We start from the raw sequence: 15559 nt of genomic DNA, 5'->3' as shown, positions 1-15559 counted from the left end.
TCACGCCATGCATTTAATCCTATCAACGTTCTCTAATGCACATGAATCTGCATTCCAAGAGAAAGCACCTTTCATGTACGACCCAAACGCTTTTCCAAAGCCTTTCTTCTCCTTCACAAACAGCTTAGGCGGTCCCACGTTGTTCTGCTGGAGTATTGCCGCTAGTTGCGGCGAATCGAAACCATCTTGGTTATACTGCAGTCGCTGTATCCCAGTATCGTATCCATGCTTCCCAACGAAAATAGCCAGGACGTGGGCGGCTTTTTTCACCATGACCTGAGCCGTGGCGCCAATGCAAAATGAGCCGTACATGCGGCTGAGCGAGGCTATTCTTGTCGAGAGACGCATCGTACATGTCTTTCACATCTTTCACGTCTTGCTGCAACGCCACGTAGATCAGGGAGAGGAGTTTATGGAGGCGCTGGTGCATTGCCAACTAACCAAAGAGCAGCCGATGGCGTCCGTCGTCACCAAGTGTCTCAGAGGTCATAAGGTCCTCTGTCAAGCGGCGTATGAGCTCAAGCGCGATATTCGTCGATACGGAAGCGCTCAAGAGACCGATGGAATTGGCATTGTACTGCGCCCATGTTTTTAGACTCACAAATGAAAGCTATACGGGTGCCTTGTTGACATGGTTGAGGCGCCATCTCTGCTACCGAAAAATGATATTTGAAGCGCGTTAATCCACACAAAGGACAGGAATCTTTGGTAGCCAGTCATCATATTGTCTTTAAGCAGTAGTGCTGCCATCCAAAGCGGGTATACCAACATTTTTCCTTCCAAAGGCAGTTGGCGAGCCTCTCCTGGAAAAGTCTATACCATCAACAAGCTTGGGTAGATGAAGCGGTGCCTCCAAACTTTAGCGACATTTTCCTGCAATTTGAAGATAGTAAAAGACCCAAACCATTTGCTACCAGTGCTAGTTTATTGGCCTGACAGAGACAATGTAATCGCGAGAAGAAGGCAACAACCTGGCGAGCCAAATCGAGTTTTGCTTCTTGAAGTACTCGCAATCACACCAACATGCAACTACTCACAAGTATCCCATGGGCTGGCTTCTTGTAAAAGTCAGGGGTATAAGCCCAGCTGCCAGCACACTTTAACTCCACACGAAAACTGCTAGCCGATGGGTTATCTAAGCCCTGCATACTTTCTACGTTTATGAATCGGCATCAGAAAGCTGGACGAAGGGGGATATAGCAGCAAGCTACAGGAGCAAAGAATGATGGTCAAGCAGGATGTTCTAGGGTCTGTTACAACGCAATCAGCAGCAAACGTGCCACATGCCACATTCAGGCAAATCCGGATCTTGTGGCCCTTAGCCATTGGAGTCTGTACCTTGTTCTTTGGTATGTACACGGACAAGGTTGGCTATCGTTCGTAGCAAGATCTCTTTCTTGCAGGACCGAGTCTGAATAAGTGATCGCGCTTCTATCCTTTTTATGTGTTTCTGTGTGGAGAACCTGGACTGTTGAACTTTTTCCCGATCTCATGGATTGGTGAAGCTTCATTGAAACCTTTGCGAGATAACAAGTAGATTACTCAGTTGCCGCTCTACAGGAGGCAAAAGCAGGCTATTGACGATATGTTCTGAGTTTGTTTGTCTCTCAATTGTCCTTACTTACATCGGATTGATAGATAGGTGGCTTTTGATCTTTTCGTATAATAAGCGGCCGCAGGAAAACTTCGACCAGCTAGGCCCAGGAACTAGCAGGGCCATACCACTTGAGTAACGCAACATATCGGAAGTTATTAGGCCTATATTTATATAACTATGAGAATCTTGGACAAGAGTGACAGAGCGATGAAAGAAGTTTGCCCGCCAAGTCTTGGCTCAGCCCTATGGATAACTTATCGGTTGGCCAATGACGCTCCTGGTGCACCACCAAAGCACCTACACAGTCTGGCTTCACAAAGAACTTTCCAAAGGCTCAGCTTTCTTGTGTCAGCTAACCGGTCGTTTTTGGAACTTAGGCGATCAGGTCATCGACGAATTTGGTCTCAAGCAGCGTATGTAAGGCCTACAACACCCAGGAGCTGGGCAGGGCGGGCTTCCGAATGTCAAAAGCGGCCATTCCATCAGACACACGGAGCTCCGAAAGTGTGCCAGAGCTCGGCCATGGAGGTTGAGAATGGTAGAAATGGTCAGGATGATTTGCGACTGGTCAATAGGCTGAATGAAAGTAGGAGTCCGTACGTAAGTCCTACTCTGTCGCTTCGAGGCCAACGATGAGAACACTCAAGCTGAGAGGCTTCTCGCATAGGTCCGAGGACACAGGACCAACCCAGTAGCATGGCAGATGTGGGGCCCTGAAGCTTTGAGCTTGGCTAAGAAGCACAATCGCCTACTTTTCGTGAGCATTGGATATGCTGCATGCCATTGTACGTCAGAGCTATCATTCTAACACATCTTCGTCTCCAAGAGCTTTCCTTATCATGATTTATCAGGGTGCCACGTCATGGAACGCGAATCTTTTTGCTCTCCAGACGTCGCTCAACTTCTCAATACCCACTTCATCCCCATCAAGATCGACCGTGAAGAACGACCAGATGTCGATGCTATCTACATGAATTACGTTCAAGCTACAACCGGGTCTGGAGGATGGCCACTCAATGTTTTTATTACACCGGATCTCGAGCCAGTTTTTGGTGGAACATATTGGCCTGGTTCAAACAGTTCAATGACAGCAGTCGGCACAGCTGTTGCCGGGACTGTAGGCTTCGTGGATATACTGGAAAAAATGAGAGATGTCTGGACTCAGCAAGAGGGCCGATGCCGAGAAAGCGCCAAGGACATCACGAGGCAACTGAGAGAATTTGCAGAAGAAGGCGTGCATAGTCATCAGATGGGAGAGAAAGGCGGAGGTGAAGGACTAGAGGTTGAATTACTGGAAGAGGCGTTTCAGCACTTTAGGAAGAAGTACGACAAAATCAATGGAGGTTTCTCGACTGCGCCAAAATTCCCAACGCCGGTGAATCTCAGCTTTCTACTGAGGCTCGGACAGTGGCCGCAGACAGTAAAGGATGTTGTGGGCGAAACAGAGTGCCAAAATGCCTCGAGTATGGCTGTACACACCCTTCGAAACATGGCACGTGGAGGGATCAGAGATCAAATTGGCTACGGTTTTGCGAGGTATTCCGTGACCAAAGACTGGTCGCTTCCACATTTTGAGAAAATGCTGTACGATCAAGCGCAACTTTTAGATGTCTATCTCGACGCGTTCCTGAGCACTCGAGATCCTGAGATGCTCGGCGCTGTGTACGATATTGCAACCTACCTCACAAGCCCACCAATGGGTGCTCCGACTGGGGGCTTTTTCTCAGCAGAAGACGCCGATTCTTACCCAACAAAAAGCGACACTGATAAACGAGAAGGGGCTTATTACGTCTGGTCTCTCAAAGAGTTCCATGACGTTCTGGGTGAGAAGGATGGGGACATCTGTGCTCGATTTTACGGTGTCACGGCTGATGGCAACGTCGCATCTCGGAACGATCCCCACGATGAATTTATAAGTCAAAACGTCTTGAATGTTACCACCACTCCCAGTGCATTGGCCAAGAAATTGGGGATTCCCGAGGCCTCGATCACCCAAACCCTCAAATCAGGGCGGCAGAAGCTCCGCGAACACAGGGAGAATCATCGGCCACGCCCCGCCCTCGACGACAAGATCATCGTCTGCTGGAATGGTCTCGCAATCGGTGCGTTATCTCGCACCTCTGCCGCTTTACGGTCCATCGACCCTACCAAAGCCTCAGAATGCCTGGAAGCCGCCATCTCTGCTGTCGTCTTCATCAGAAAAGAGCTCTTTGACCCTGACACTAAGACCCTGTACCGGGTCTACCGGGAAGGCCGAGGCTCTACACCGGGTTTGTGTGATGACTATGCTTTCTTCATTCACGGTCTCATTGATCTATATGAAACCACATTTGACGACTCATATTTACAGTTTGCAGATGTACTGCAGAAACGACAAAACGAGTTATTCACCTCTTCGGATTCTCCAGGCTTCTACTCCACACCATCTCCGCATCCACCAGATCTCCTCATGAGATTGAAAAGCGGCATGGATGCCGCTGAGCCATCATCCAACAATATCAGTGCCCGGAATCTCTACCGCTTGAGCAGCATGCTTGACGACGCCTCCTATTTCAAGAAGGCGAAAGAGACGGTCGAAGCGTTTGAGGCCGAGGTCGAGCAATTTCCATTCACCTTTTCAGGCATGTTGGGGAGCATCGTCATGGGTCACTCAGGCTTGAAGGGCGTTGTACTTACAGGAGAAAATGACGAGATGCTGAAGCGATTGAGGCAGACCGTAAGGCCCAACAGTACTGTGGTTGCGCTTGGAAAGAGTAAGGGCGCGTGGTTGAGGGAGCGTAATGAGCTTCTCAAGCAGATGGATGCAGAGAAAGATGGTGTCATGGTCTGCGAGGGTGGTGCTTGCAGGGAAGGGATCGAATTTGTGTGATATTACGGTTGAGGAGTCATGTTTGCAGATACGTGGTTGGCTATCTTGGAAGAATGCAACGAGCATATGCATGGCGTTCGGATGGTTGTATACCAGATCCAGATATCATTTTTTTTGGTGGAATTAGTGCACTATTGGTCATGCTAGTAATTAATTTAATCACGGCTCGAATCATATACCGAGCGCCCACGAACGACCAGCTTGCGATTTCTCTCAAGATCTGTCATTCTCATCAAACTTCGCCTGCCAGAATCCCCTATAATGCTTCTCTGTACCGATTCCCGCCAAATCTTTGACCTCCTTTGGTGTTAGTGTGAATGTCATTGCCCTCAGATAAGCACTCAATCTCTCTTCCTTCCCACTCGTTGTGATCGCCACCACACCCTGGTCAATGCACCACCGCAATGAAATCTCGCCCTCGCTAACAAAATACTTCTTCGCCAAGAACGCCAGCATCTCATCGCAAGGTCCAGGCTTGGCTTTTGTGACAGCGGTTAGGGGACCGTATGCAGAGACAGCAATGTTCTGAGACTTGTGGTAGGATAGGAGAGAGCCACGTTGCAGGTACGGATGAAACTCAATTTGATTGATTGAAGGGGGCGTATTGGCGGTAGCGAGTGTGGCCTTCAAGTGGGATTCAAGGTAATTGGAGACTCCTATTGATTTAGCTTTTCCAGACTTCTTCACACCCTCCATGGCCATCCACGCTGTCTGTAGGTCTTCATCTGACTTAGCGAAGAATGGCGAGTGAACCAGATACAAGTCAACGTAGTCTAATTGCAGTTTCTTGAGGCTTGCATCGATTGCTTTGGGTATGTCCGCTATGTTGGTGATTACTTTTGTCGTTACGAAGAGCTTCGATCGTTCAATTTTGCTTTCTTTAATGGCAACTCCCACTTCAGGCTCTGTGTTATATACCTCCGCATTGTCAAGGTGATAATAACCAAGCTTGATGGCGGTCTTGATGCCCTCAACGGTCTTTCGGTCGACGCCGCCTTCGGTGGACTTATACCAAGCAGTCCCGGCTGGGGACTGTCAGAACGATGGGTAAACGCAGCAGATGAGTAAAAGACTTACTGCCATAGGCAAGCATAGGGATCGATGTTCCATCGTTGAGTTCCAACTGGGGAATAGGCGTCGGGATGTTCGCCATCTTTGAAGTAGTGCTTAAGTCTTGTAGGATACTCTAGTCGCGTTGACTACGTCAGGAAGAAGTTCGCTCTGCGGAGATAATATCTCGGGGATAAGTCCGCCTTCAAACGGCATTCTTTTTCTCGTTCGCATTTTCACCATTTGCTCATTGCAATGCTCTCTCTGCGATATCTGCAATTCTGACTATATGAGTATCAACATTTGATGTTGTATATGCTTCTCCATACCTTGCTACATCGTCCACATATCCCGCACCTTCGCCTCGCGCAAATGACCGCCCATCTCACGAGTGGCGCCACGAAAGGGGTCAGCAACGGCACCTACTCTGGTGTATCATTGCAAGAACTTCCTAAATCACACACCTTCACAGCAAACTTACCCCCAGATCCTGAATTCAAAACGCCCTCCGAATCTCACAGGGCACCGCGGGGAGACCTAGGCCCTCGAATGGTCAAAGGCGCACTCTTCACTTATGTCAGGCCGGAAGAAACAGAAACCCCTGAGCTTTTGGGGATCAGCCGAAGTGCATTGCACGATATTGGGTTGAAAGATGGTGTAGAGAACACGGAAGAGTTCAAGAACGTGGTGGCGGGAAACAAGCTCTACTGGGACAATCAGACAGAGGACGGAATATACCCCTGGGCGCAATGCTATGGAGGTTGGCAATTCGGCTCTTGGGCAGGCCAACTTGGCGACGGTCGAGCAATATCACTGTTCGAATCCACCAATCCATCGACGAAGACTCGCTACGAGATACAGCTTAAGGGCGCCGGCAGGACCCCTTACTCGAGATTTGCAGATGGAAAAGCCGTTTTACGCTCAAGCATTCGCGAGTTCGTCGTTTCAGAAGCGCTCAATGGCCTGCACATCCCTACTACCCGGGCCCTTGCCCTCACACTTGCCCCAAAATCTACCGTTCGTCGCGAACGACTTGAACCTGGAGCAGTAGTGGCCCGTTTTGCGTACGTATTTTCCGAATGCATATTTTCTCTGTTGCTCTATGGCCTTCAAACATATATCCCCCATCAAATAGGCAACACTGACGGCGAATTTATCGTCCAGCGAATCCTGGCTACGAATCGGTACCTTCGACATAATTCGCGCTCGAGGCGACAGAAAACTTGTCCGCACTCTCGCGAACTACATCGCTGAGCACGTCTACACGGGCTGGGAGTCTCTCCCGTCGGCTCTGGAAGATCCATCGAAGCCCGGCCCATCCGCTATCAATCCTCCCCGCTCCGTCCCATCTCATAAGATAGAAGGTGCGCAAGGAATAGAAGAGAATCGTTATACACGCCTCTATCGCGAAATTGCCCGTCGTAACGCCAAAACCGTCGCCGCCTGGCAAGCTTACGCTTTCACAAATGGCGTCCTGAATACCGACAATACATCTCTCCTTGGGCTTTCCCTCGACTTTGGGCCCTTTGCTTTCCTTGACAACTTCGATCCCAGCTACACCCCAAATCACGATGATCACGCTTTACGGTACAGCTACAAGAACCAGCCAAGTGTTATATGGTGGAACCTCGTGCGCCTGGGCGAATCATTGGGTGAACTCATCGGCTCTGGCGCCAAAATCGATGATCAAACCTTTGTGGACAAGGGCGTCTCAGAGGATTTTGCGCCGGAGCTAATCAAGCGTGCTGAGACTATCATCGGAAACGTGGGCGACGAATATAAAACTATTTTCTTAGCTGAATATACACGCTTGATGCGCGCAAGGCTCGGCTTGTTCTCAGAAAAAGAGAGCGATTTTCAAGAGCTATTCTCCGAGTTGCTGGATACGCTTGAGTCATTGGAGTTGGACTTCAACCACTTCTTCCGAAGGCTAAGTGCCGTCAAAGTCTCCGACTTGGAGTCTGATGAGCAGCGAAAGCAGAAAGCAAGCGTCTTTTTCCACGCGGAAGGTATGACCGCCACGAGCGGTGTCACAGAAGCCGCAGCACGGGAGAGGGTTGCTGCGTGGCTAGACAAATGGGCGAAGAGAGTTAGCGAAGACTGGGGTGAGAGGGATGAAGAGAGGGAGAAGGAGATGAAGAAGGCGAATCCGAAGTTTGTACCCAGATCCTGGGTATTGGACGAGATTATTCAGAAGGTGGAACATGACGGGAAGAGGGATGTAATTAAGAGGGTCATGGCGATGGCAGAGCATCCATTTGAGGAGGAATGGGGAGGCGATAGGGAGGAAGAGGAGAGGTGGTGTGGCGATGTTCCGAGGCATGGGCGGATGATGCAGTGTAGTTGTTCGTCGTGAGCGTCAGGCAGGGTCCAAAAAACACTGGCAGTTGAAATATTACATTTTTGCATTATCTATCACTTCTCCAGGAGCAGTTGCTATCATGAGCAAGACAACATCCCAGGTTGATGCCCGAAATCGAGGGAAAGATGAATGGTTTCCAGCGCCTCCGACTGCCATTCCGTCAGTAGCTTGCCTGGTATGCTCAAAACTGTGAGCGTGAGCAAGTAACGAAACAAAGTGGTTTATCCACAAATGCTTTAGAAGAGAAGTGCCCATAGTACATCGACAGTTCTACCCCTTTGTATTATATCGGCCGTTCTACCCTTTGTATTATATCGACCGTCTATCCAGTGACCCAACACCTGGGACCGTCCAATATTAGTATTATCCCGACCGTATATCCTGATGATCATTCCCGAGTCAGCATGCATGCCCTTTTCGAGAGAATGACTCGACTCTTAAGAGAAGTCTGAGGAGCACAACGACGGAAAGAAGCCCATTGCGTGACGGGAAGTCGAATCGTCAGATTCAAAGTCTAAGAGCAGGAGAAAGGGAAAAGAAGCCCCTCTTGTGACAAGCAGTGAAGTCGTAAGGACAGTGTCTGAGTTATAAATGGGGAAGAGGTCCTTTTTTCACTCCCCAAAAATGTTTCACGACCCAGACTGGAGTATCGAAAACAGGAAGGAGTGACTTTGGAATAACGTACCGTTGTATCAACGCCTGCGCTCAGAACCAGATCCTCCACCATCAATATGCATTTCCGGGATAGTATGCAACCTTGACATTATCCACCTCAACATCCGACCCCCCATTCGTACAGCTCAACACGATCATGAGCACGTCGGCATTGCTCACCGCCCGGAACGTCGCGACCATCGTGTCCCACACCCGAACCGGGGAAACATAACCGTTCACGGACACGCTGCCCGTCGTGGTCCTGTACGGATACTCGACCTTGATCGAACACTCGCCGAGATTCGACGAGTCGAGTTTGTAATCCAGCGTGATGGAGTGATTCGTTCCGGCGCAGGTGTTCAACGTCTGCTGCAGGGTGAGAGAGCAGACGCCGTTGTAAGGGAAGGTCGGCAGGAGCAGAGAGGCATCGAAGGCGTAAGTGTTGCCGCCGGGGTTGGCACTGCCGGGCGTGACGATGCTGTGGGTACTTTGGCCGACGGTATCCGTCACGGCCCAGGGCGAGAGGTTACCGGTTTCGAAGCCGCCGTTCTAAATGACGGGACCACCGCATGATGCGGATGCTGCTGTGGTCGCTGCTGGGGAAATCGAGGAGGAAACTAACGACGGCGCTGGTGAAGCCACCGGAACCACCGCCACTATAAACATATCAGAATCAGCGTCCCTTCTTCAAGGCAAGAGCTTGAGTAATGAGACAGGCCGAAGGAGAATTGGGAGCCTTTCGTTCCCAAAATATGTCTCGCGACTCATGGCGTGATCCAGGATAGGAAGATTTTGCCCTGAAAATGAACGTACCATTGTCAACCTTCACGACCCCAGTCGTCTTACCAACCTCGAACTCAAACCGCAAAATCCATGGACTGACCGTCGCCGTAAAGTTGACGGTATTGTCTCTATACGTCCCTGGCCCAAAATCGCAAGCGTCGACCGTGAATACCGAGGCATGGTTCAACATTACGCCCACAGAGTCTTCCGACGTAGTGCAAGCCTCCAAGTAGGTTCGGAATGTCAGTGTATACGTTTGACCCGCGGTGACGACTAGATCTTGATTCACGCTCGCCGGATTCAGGCTTGTGCTGGGATCAATTGCGCCCGTTTGATCGAATTCGTAAAGCGAACATGGGGTTGTCACCCGGGGAACTGATAGAATGTTTGGTATCGATTGCGTCTGCTGCAATCCGTGGGGAAATGCCGTATTCGAAACCGCCATTTTGCACAACATTGTTTGATGGACTAGGGACGCAAGTAGAGGTAGGCGTTGAGGTGGTCTGGGGGACCGATGATGAGATCGGTGGTAATACTGACGAGGAAGCCAAATTTGACATTGAAGAGGTTGGTGGTGATGAGGAAGCCGAGGTTGACATTGAAGAGGACGCGAGGGAGGATACCGCAGTGAAGGCTGATGAGGGCGGCGTTGAACATGAAGATGCAGAAGAATAAGAGGGCGAGGACACTGAAAATATTGCAGAGGTCGCCGGTGATACCGGACTGGGGGTACAAAACGACTCTATGGGTGGTTCATTGGTATCGTAATACCTGGGCATCAAACCAACCCATCTGCTGAGTCTCCACCCATAGCTACTGACACCCAACCAATGGAAGATTGATTTTTCCCAATGGTGAAATGGAGAACATGAGTTCATTCGATTGTATCCGACTACGGCTATTTACAACGCCCGCCGCCAGCTTTGAGTAAACAAGAAACAAAACGCCACCTGAAATCGCAGAACCACTTACGAGCCCTTGGTGTAGCTGTAGGATTCCGACACTGTATAACGGTCAGAACCGCGGTACTGGCCGTAGTTTGTGCCGTACGAGGGTCCCCAGGTCTCATTGTACATGGAGCAGTAGAGACCTTGTGGGATAGCGTTCTCGGAAAGAACGTAAGCATTGAAGAATACCTGGAGGATATGAGTACAAAGGCACGTTGTGTAGCAGGGGCATTCGTTGAACACGTACGCATGACATAAAGCTCCCGTCAGCTGCTGGGTGCTGGCTATCATAAGTCGTTTGAGCATCGCAAGCATCGGCGCACGTCTGTGGGTCGTAGCCTTGGCTTTGGCTGAAAGGGAAGTACTGGTAGCCCATGTAGCTGCCCGAGCTGGTTGGAGCATTGATCGCTCCGCCAAGTTCCTGGGGACCAACGTAGCCGCTGACGGCAGGTGGTGGGGCATCTTTGTTATAAGCTGTTCATAACTGTTAGAAGGATGAATCAGTATACCGTACAGAGGAAAACCAACCGTTTGAGCCAGCAATGACTACCTGGAATGAGTCTTGGTACTGCCCTGAGTTGGTTGCCTCTGCTGATGACACAGGAGCGCCCCATAGCGTGCACTTGAAGTTCGTCGTGCTTGGCGGGTTGGGGCAGCTCACTGCGTTGGCGTTCACCGTGGGGTCGCGCTCAAGGTACATGTTGAAGGCGGAACAACCAGATGCTTGATCGCAATAGGAAGCGCAGGTCAGGGTGTCATAGCTAGTGAGGGTGTAGAGACCCATGTAATTGGAAGCCTGCAGGGATGCACCAAGGTTGTTGAACACCACGGCATATCCGTCCGGAGTCGGAGCATCGTTGGCCATATTCTAGTCATGATGTTAGAATGGCTATTCCGCACGCGTTGTTCGATGGCAAAGACGAACCGCAAAGTCGGGGTCTGACTGGAAAGCAGCAGGGGTATCCGGGCTGGGAACGGGTCCGGACCCGGCAGGGTAAGGTGAGCAGTCGCCATCTCGCTTTTCCACCTCAAGGTCTCGCTTCTTCGCTGATGTGCTCAGGAGGGGAAGGATTGCGGGGGCAATGGACGGTGCTGGGATGTTGGAGACAACGTTGACGGGTGCCTTGACCAAGACCGGTTTCGCAAAATCCAAAGCGATTTCATCCAGGTTGATCAATTGAGGGGCAGAGTAAGCAAGGCCTGCCAGAGCAGCAATACATAGTGCAGTATGCATGGTCACGGATAAGAGTGTTGAGTGATTGCAGAGAACAGTGTCTTTGATTCAATCACTGGGAATGCTTGACTGAGGAATGTACGATGAGAGGAAAGATGCACTCTTTTATACCTTTCACTGGTACCCGTGCAAAGCATGCCAACATGGAGGACTCGGTCCCAACATCTTCGATCATGTGCTCGGTCGTATCTCCTCGACGACGGTGCAAGTTTTTAGCCAGCCAGTGCAGCCACCAGTCCTGACTTTCAGCAACACCAAAGCTAGAAAAGGCAATCAGAAGAGAGCAGAGGGCCGAGTAGCCTGGTCAGCCAGCCAGGTGAAAAGGACTAGACTCTTGGGGCGGAACCAAAGCAGGAGAGTCTCTTAAGACCTGGGCTATGAATCCCAGCTAGCCAGGAGAAGAAGCTATACACATTGTTATTAGGTATCTTGACTATTACTAGTATTATTATTGTTATTATTATCCTTATTACACAGCAGGCGACTTTGAGGTTGGGATGTCGTTCCTAAGTCAAATTGTCATCTCATGGCGTGAAGTAAACTAGCACACCCTGCGGGTAATCGTGCATACTACTTTATACTTTAGCTAAAGATTAAAGTAAAGAGCAATTTAAGTGTATCCAACAAATCGCCCAATCTGGATAGCCGGTGGTCAAAAGGGGAAGTGGGGGCGGAGCGGCATGTTTGACTAGCGCAATGCCAAAATATACTGTAGTACTTTACAAGTACGGGGTAGAACCAGGAGTTCGTTCACGAATCAACGAGTATTCGCTTGGCATTGACCAAAAGTCTACATACTTGGCCGTTTTATGCACCATGCTGAGAGGAAGACAGACTGATCTAGGTACACTGTTATACACTGTTGTCCTTGTTGCCTGCATTGAGCTGTGGCTGGGATGACCAACATGAATATTACTTTACTAATTATCATTATTGCGCCTTTCTTTTGCATTATCGAATTTCTTCGGGGAGATGACGAGCATGGATGCTTGTTCTTTGCCCCCAGCCGATAGAGTAGCGGACGCACTAAACCCCATTCCATCTTGTAAGCGTGTAAGCGCCTCTATTCTCACGTGTTTGCTTCCTTTTCCGACATTTTCTACCTTTCCTCTTTGTTGATTGGTCTGGCCCCAACTGGAACTCCAACCGGTAGGGCAGCTTACGATGCTGCACGCGAGGTGCGAGATCAGAGTCTGAACGTAATTTGTATCAAAAAACATGGATGAACGGCCTGATCTCCCTAAGCTCAAGCTACCATACCATTATTGGAACCATCCATTATGTTGTCCCGTGCTGCTCAATAAGTGCTTCGGTTGTTGAGACATATTCTGCCACCTGCTGCGTGAAAATAGCCGAGCACGAATGTGTAGAGAGATCAATAGTAGCCGTGTGAGACCGAGACCATAGATACTCAGGTGTATGCCACGTCAAAGCTTCCAGCATATGTCCGAGTGGCAAGGCCAATTTGTCATCAACTCCATTGGCCACGTGCGGAAGCTTGCTGCTCTGCTCCTTTTCTTGTCTGAACTTTCCAGAGTTATCTTATCATTGCGAAGTTCGCAATGCGAACTTCATCGAAATGAGCGAACGCCCGGAGGATTTGACAGGGACCACAAGCAACGTGGTTAGAGCTCAGGCATTTCCCCATGGGGATATGGTTTCATCCTCGGTTTGCAGCCTCTCCTTGACTAGCTTCTTGCTTTCAAGGGAAAGTCTACTACCGTATCATCCCAGTCAAGATTCTCACTTCTTCCACGGACTATAACGAGCTAGTCCAGACTTTGTACGAGATCACGATTCCGCCAGTATTATGGAATGCGGAAACCGGATGATTCCTGCCAAAGTGTCTTCTCAAGTCTCAAACATAACAGAGTCTTGCGGAAAGCATGGGCAAAATCAAGGCAGAAATTAGTATAAATAACTACAAGGTCGTTTTGGGTTCCAGTGAGATGCAATAAGTAATTCCGAGAGATGAAACACCTTTCAAGTCAAACTTTCAAAAGGAATGAAACAAAGAAATTTCAGAAAGTGAATTCTGTATCATGCTTCGGAACGTTAGTGTACAACATTGCTATGACTCGTGAGAGGCGAACGATAATACTCTGAAGAGACTTGCCTTTGGATGTTATCCAGAGGGCTAAGGATGACGACCGAAGAATTGCCAGAGATCATGACCTGGATATCGCCGCCCTTTTGCATGAGGCGAAGGCATTTTACTTGCTCTCCCGTGGTGCTTCAGCTGGTCTCGGGAGCATTGTGCATCGTGCTATTGAGTAGAATCCATCAGTATTACATTCTGCTGGACGGCAGACCCTAACACCGTGCATTCACTTACACACTTCTTCGCATCATCGAGGTCTTCGCGAACTACTCTTATCAAGGTCTCTCTACCTGTTCTCGTAGACACCCAATATGTTTGGTCAACAACAATATCCTCAACCCTTCGAGGCCTTTCATCAACTTCGTCTTACTCGCTTTGCAAATGTCTTTTGCCTTCTGAGCTTCCGGCCATTCGCCAAGTGGCCATTCATAGACCCTTTTTGAAATGTTTCCGAAGCCTTGCTACTTCAAGTGATGCCCAAAAATGTTGCTAGCTCTCGCGTCAATGCATGCTTTCTTTGCTGCTTGCTTCAACAAGTCTGCCCACCGGAAGAGTGCAGAATCTGGTCCGACATGGCCAATTCCACCCTCCTGGTTTAAGATTATCAAAATACCGATAGAAGTAACAAACACCCTCGGCTTCCATTAATCCCCGCCGGACTCCGTACAGACCAAGATCCAACTGCAAGGTCCTCAACATGCACAAGTATGCTATCTTAGATCTGCTCGCTTCTAGTTTGACGACGTGGAGAATGGTAAGAGAGGCTCACCGATTGCTTAGGGTTAGGGTTTCCACCACGGATAAATCTTCGGCAAGGCGGAATGACGCCAGCCAGCCATCTTTCTCTTCGCTCGTCGATCAAGGAAGTGAGCCAACCAATCAACCTCTACTTTCAACACCAATTTCATCTGTTTAACACCCCTTCTTCCATTCTTCCCCAAGCGTCTTATTTCTTGTACAGCGATTCAATCATAGTAATACATATCTCACATCTAGACCAATCCCACCAAATCCCACTTTTCTCAGCCAAGCAGAATGTCCACTTCCTCCGAACAACCCGAGAAGCCTCTCCACGAGTATGTCTCTCCCCCTGGCTCCAATTTCCTCCAGCTCGCTAAATTGTTCGATCCAGGCTCCTCACCACGTCCCTCGTAGACATTTACGTTGGCTCGGAAAACACTGATTGGACAATCCATGAGAAGCTCCTTTGCTACCACTCCCCCTTCTTCCGCAAAATCTTCTACAACAAAGAGAACCGCGAGAGCAAAACCAAATCCTACGGTCTCCCCGACTCCGATGACCTGCCTTTCGAGCTCTTCGTCGGCTGGCTCTACTCCCGCGCCTTGCGCTACCCAGAGGCCGAAAAGGACGTAGGACCACTCCTCGACCTCTACTTCCTCAGCGAGCAGTTCCAGATCACCAAGCTGAGTGACGACGTCGTGGAAACTGTGCGCGCATTCTACCACAACAACGAGACATACCCTGGCTTGAGGCGTGTGCAGTACGTCTACGCAAACACGAGCGAAGACAATGAGATGCGCGAGATGATGGTCAACAGCGTCGCAAGATACTTGACACTGAGCGATGCTATCCCTGCGCACTGGGAGAATGCGTTGAAGAAGAACGGGCAATTGAGTGTGGATATCATTCGCAGCATTCAGCAGTGGCACTTGGAGGGCAGAAGTGTGCCCGACGCTAGAGACGTCAGCCAGGATCGTGGGAGGGAGAAGGTTGGGTTTAGTGCTGTGGCAGAGGGAATGTCGATGACTGAAATCAAAGACGAGGACGTGGATCTTGACCACAGTAAGACTAACGGGAGTTCCTAAGGTTCCTGGTGGGTTAGAGGAGAACGGATGGGGGAACTTTTCACATTGCTCGCGTTGATTTATGGGTATATCCTTGGATGCTCTCTGTCTTGCGGAATCGGTGATGCTTTCCTTCCTCGGCGAGTGGTGCCTGTAC

At 49.7% G+C, this 15559-nt stretch overlaps 8 protein-coding genes across 8 annotated transcripts; 3 read left to right on the top strand and 5 right to left on the bottom strand.

Annotated features, from left to right (window-relative positions):
* On the bottom strand, positions 1-273 carry HO173_004144 (uncharacterized protein; the record flags this gene model as incomplete). The annotated part of the gene is made up of 1 exon (XM_037306068.1): positions 1-273. The coding sequence occupies one exon, from the start codon at positions 271-273 to the stop codon at positions 1-3; it is 273 nt and encodes a 90-aa protein (XP_037167261.1).
* Positions 274-2119: 1846 nt separating this feature from the next.
* On the top strand, positions 2120-4466 carry HO173_004143 (uncharacterized protein; the record flags this gene model as incomplete). The annotated part of the gene is made up of 3 exons (XM_037306067.1): positions 2120-2197; positions 2265-2382; positions 2449-4466. The coding sequence occupies 3 exons, from the start codon at positions 2120-2122 to the stop codon at positions 4464-4466; spliced, it is 2214 nt and encodes a 737-aa protein (XP_037167260.1).
* Positions 4467-4679: 213 nt separating this feature from the next.
* HO173_004142 (uncharacterized protein) lies at positions 4680-5619 on the bottom strand (the record flags this gene model as incomplete). The annotated part of the gene is made up of 2 exons (XM_037306066.1): positions 4680-5491; positions 5544-5619. 2 exons carry the CDS (start codon positions 5617-5619, stop codon positions 4680-4682), a joined length of 888 nt encoding a protein of 295 aa, XP_037167259.1.
* Positions 5620-5888: 269 nt separating this feature from the next.
* On the top strand, positions 5889-7872 carry HO173_004141 (uncharacterized protein; the record flags this gene model as incomplete). Its single annotated transcript, XM_037306065.1, has 2 exons — positions 5889-6580; positions 6681-7872. 2 exons carry the CDS (start codon positions 5889-5891, stop codon positions 7870-7872), a joined length of 1884 nt encoding a protein of 627 aa, XP_037167258.1.
* Positions 7873-8604: 732 nt separating this feature from the next.
* HO173_004140 (uncharacterized protein) lies at positions 8605-9760 on the bottom strand (the record flags this gene model as incomplete). Its single annotated transcript, XM_037306064.1, has 3 exons — positions 8605-9081; positions 9175-9188; positions 9346-9760. 3 exons carry the CDS (start codon positions 9758-9760, stop codon positions 8605-8607), a joined length of 906 nt encoding a protein of 301 aa, XP_037167257.1.
* Positions 9761-9783: 23 nt separating this feature from the next.
* On the bottom strand, positions 9784-9972 carry HO173_004139 (uncharacterized protein; the record flags this gene model as incomplete). Its single annotated transcript, XM_037306063.1, has 1 exon — positions 9784-9972. The coding sequence occupies one exon, from the start codon at positions 9970-9972 to the stop codon at positions 9784-9786; it is 189 nt and encodes a 62-aa protein (XP_037167256.1).
* A 311-nt stretch (positions 9973-10283) lies between these two features.
* Positions 10284-11496, bottom strand: HO173_004138 (uncharacterized protein; the record flags this gene model as incomplete). Its single annotated transcript, XM_037306062.1, has 4 exons — positions 10284-10451; positions 10510-10736; positions 10791-11130; positions 11188-11496. 4 exons carry the CDS (start codon positions 11494-11496, stop codon positions 10284-10286), a joined length of 1044 nt encoding a protein of 347 aa, XP_037167255.1.
* Positions 11497-14632: 3136 nt separating this feature from the next.
* On the top strand, positions 14633-15423 carry HO173_004137 (uncharacterized protein; the record flags this gene model as incomplete). The annotated part of the gene is made up of 2 exons (XM_037306061.1): positions 14633-14673; positions 14730-15423. 2 exons carry the CDS (start codon positions 14633-14635, stop codon positions 15421-15423), a joined length of 735 nt encoding a protein of 244 aa, XP_037167254.1.
* Positions 15424-15559: the final 136 nt, after the last annotated feature.

The sequence above is a fragment of the Letharia columbiana genome, assembly GCF_014066305.1.
Source record: "Letharia columbiana isolate WasteWater2 chromosome Unknown Sc0000010_s0, whole genome shotgun sequence".
Classification (NCBI taxonomy): domain Eukaryota; kingdom Fungi; phylum Ascomycota; class Lecanoromycetes; order Lecanorales; family Parmeliaceae; genus Letharia; species Letharia columbiana.
This window is presented reverse-complemented; position numbering and strand designations above follow the sequence as displayed.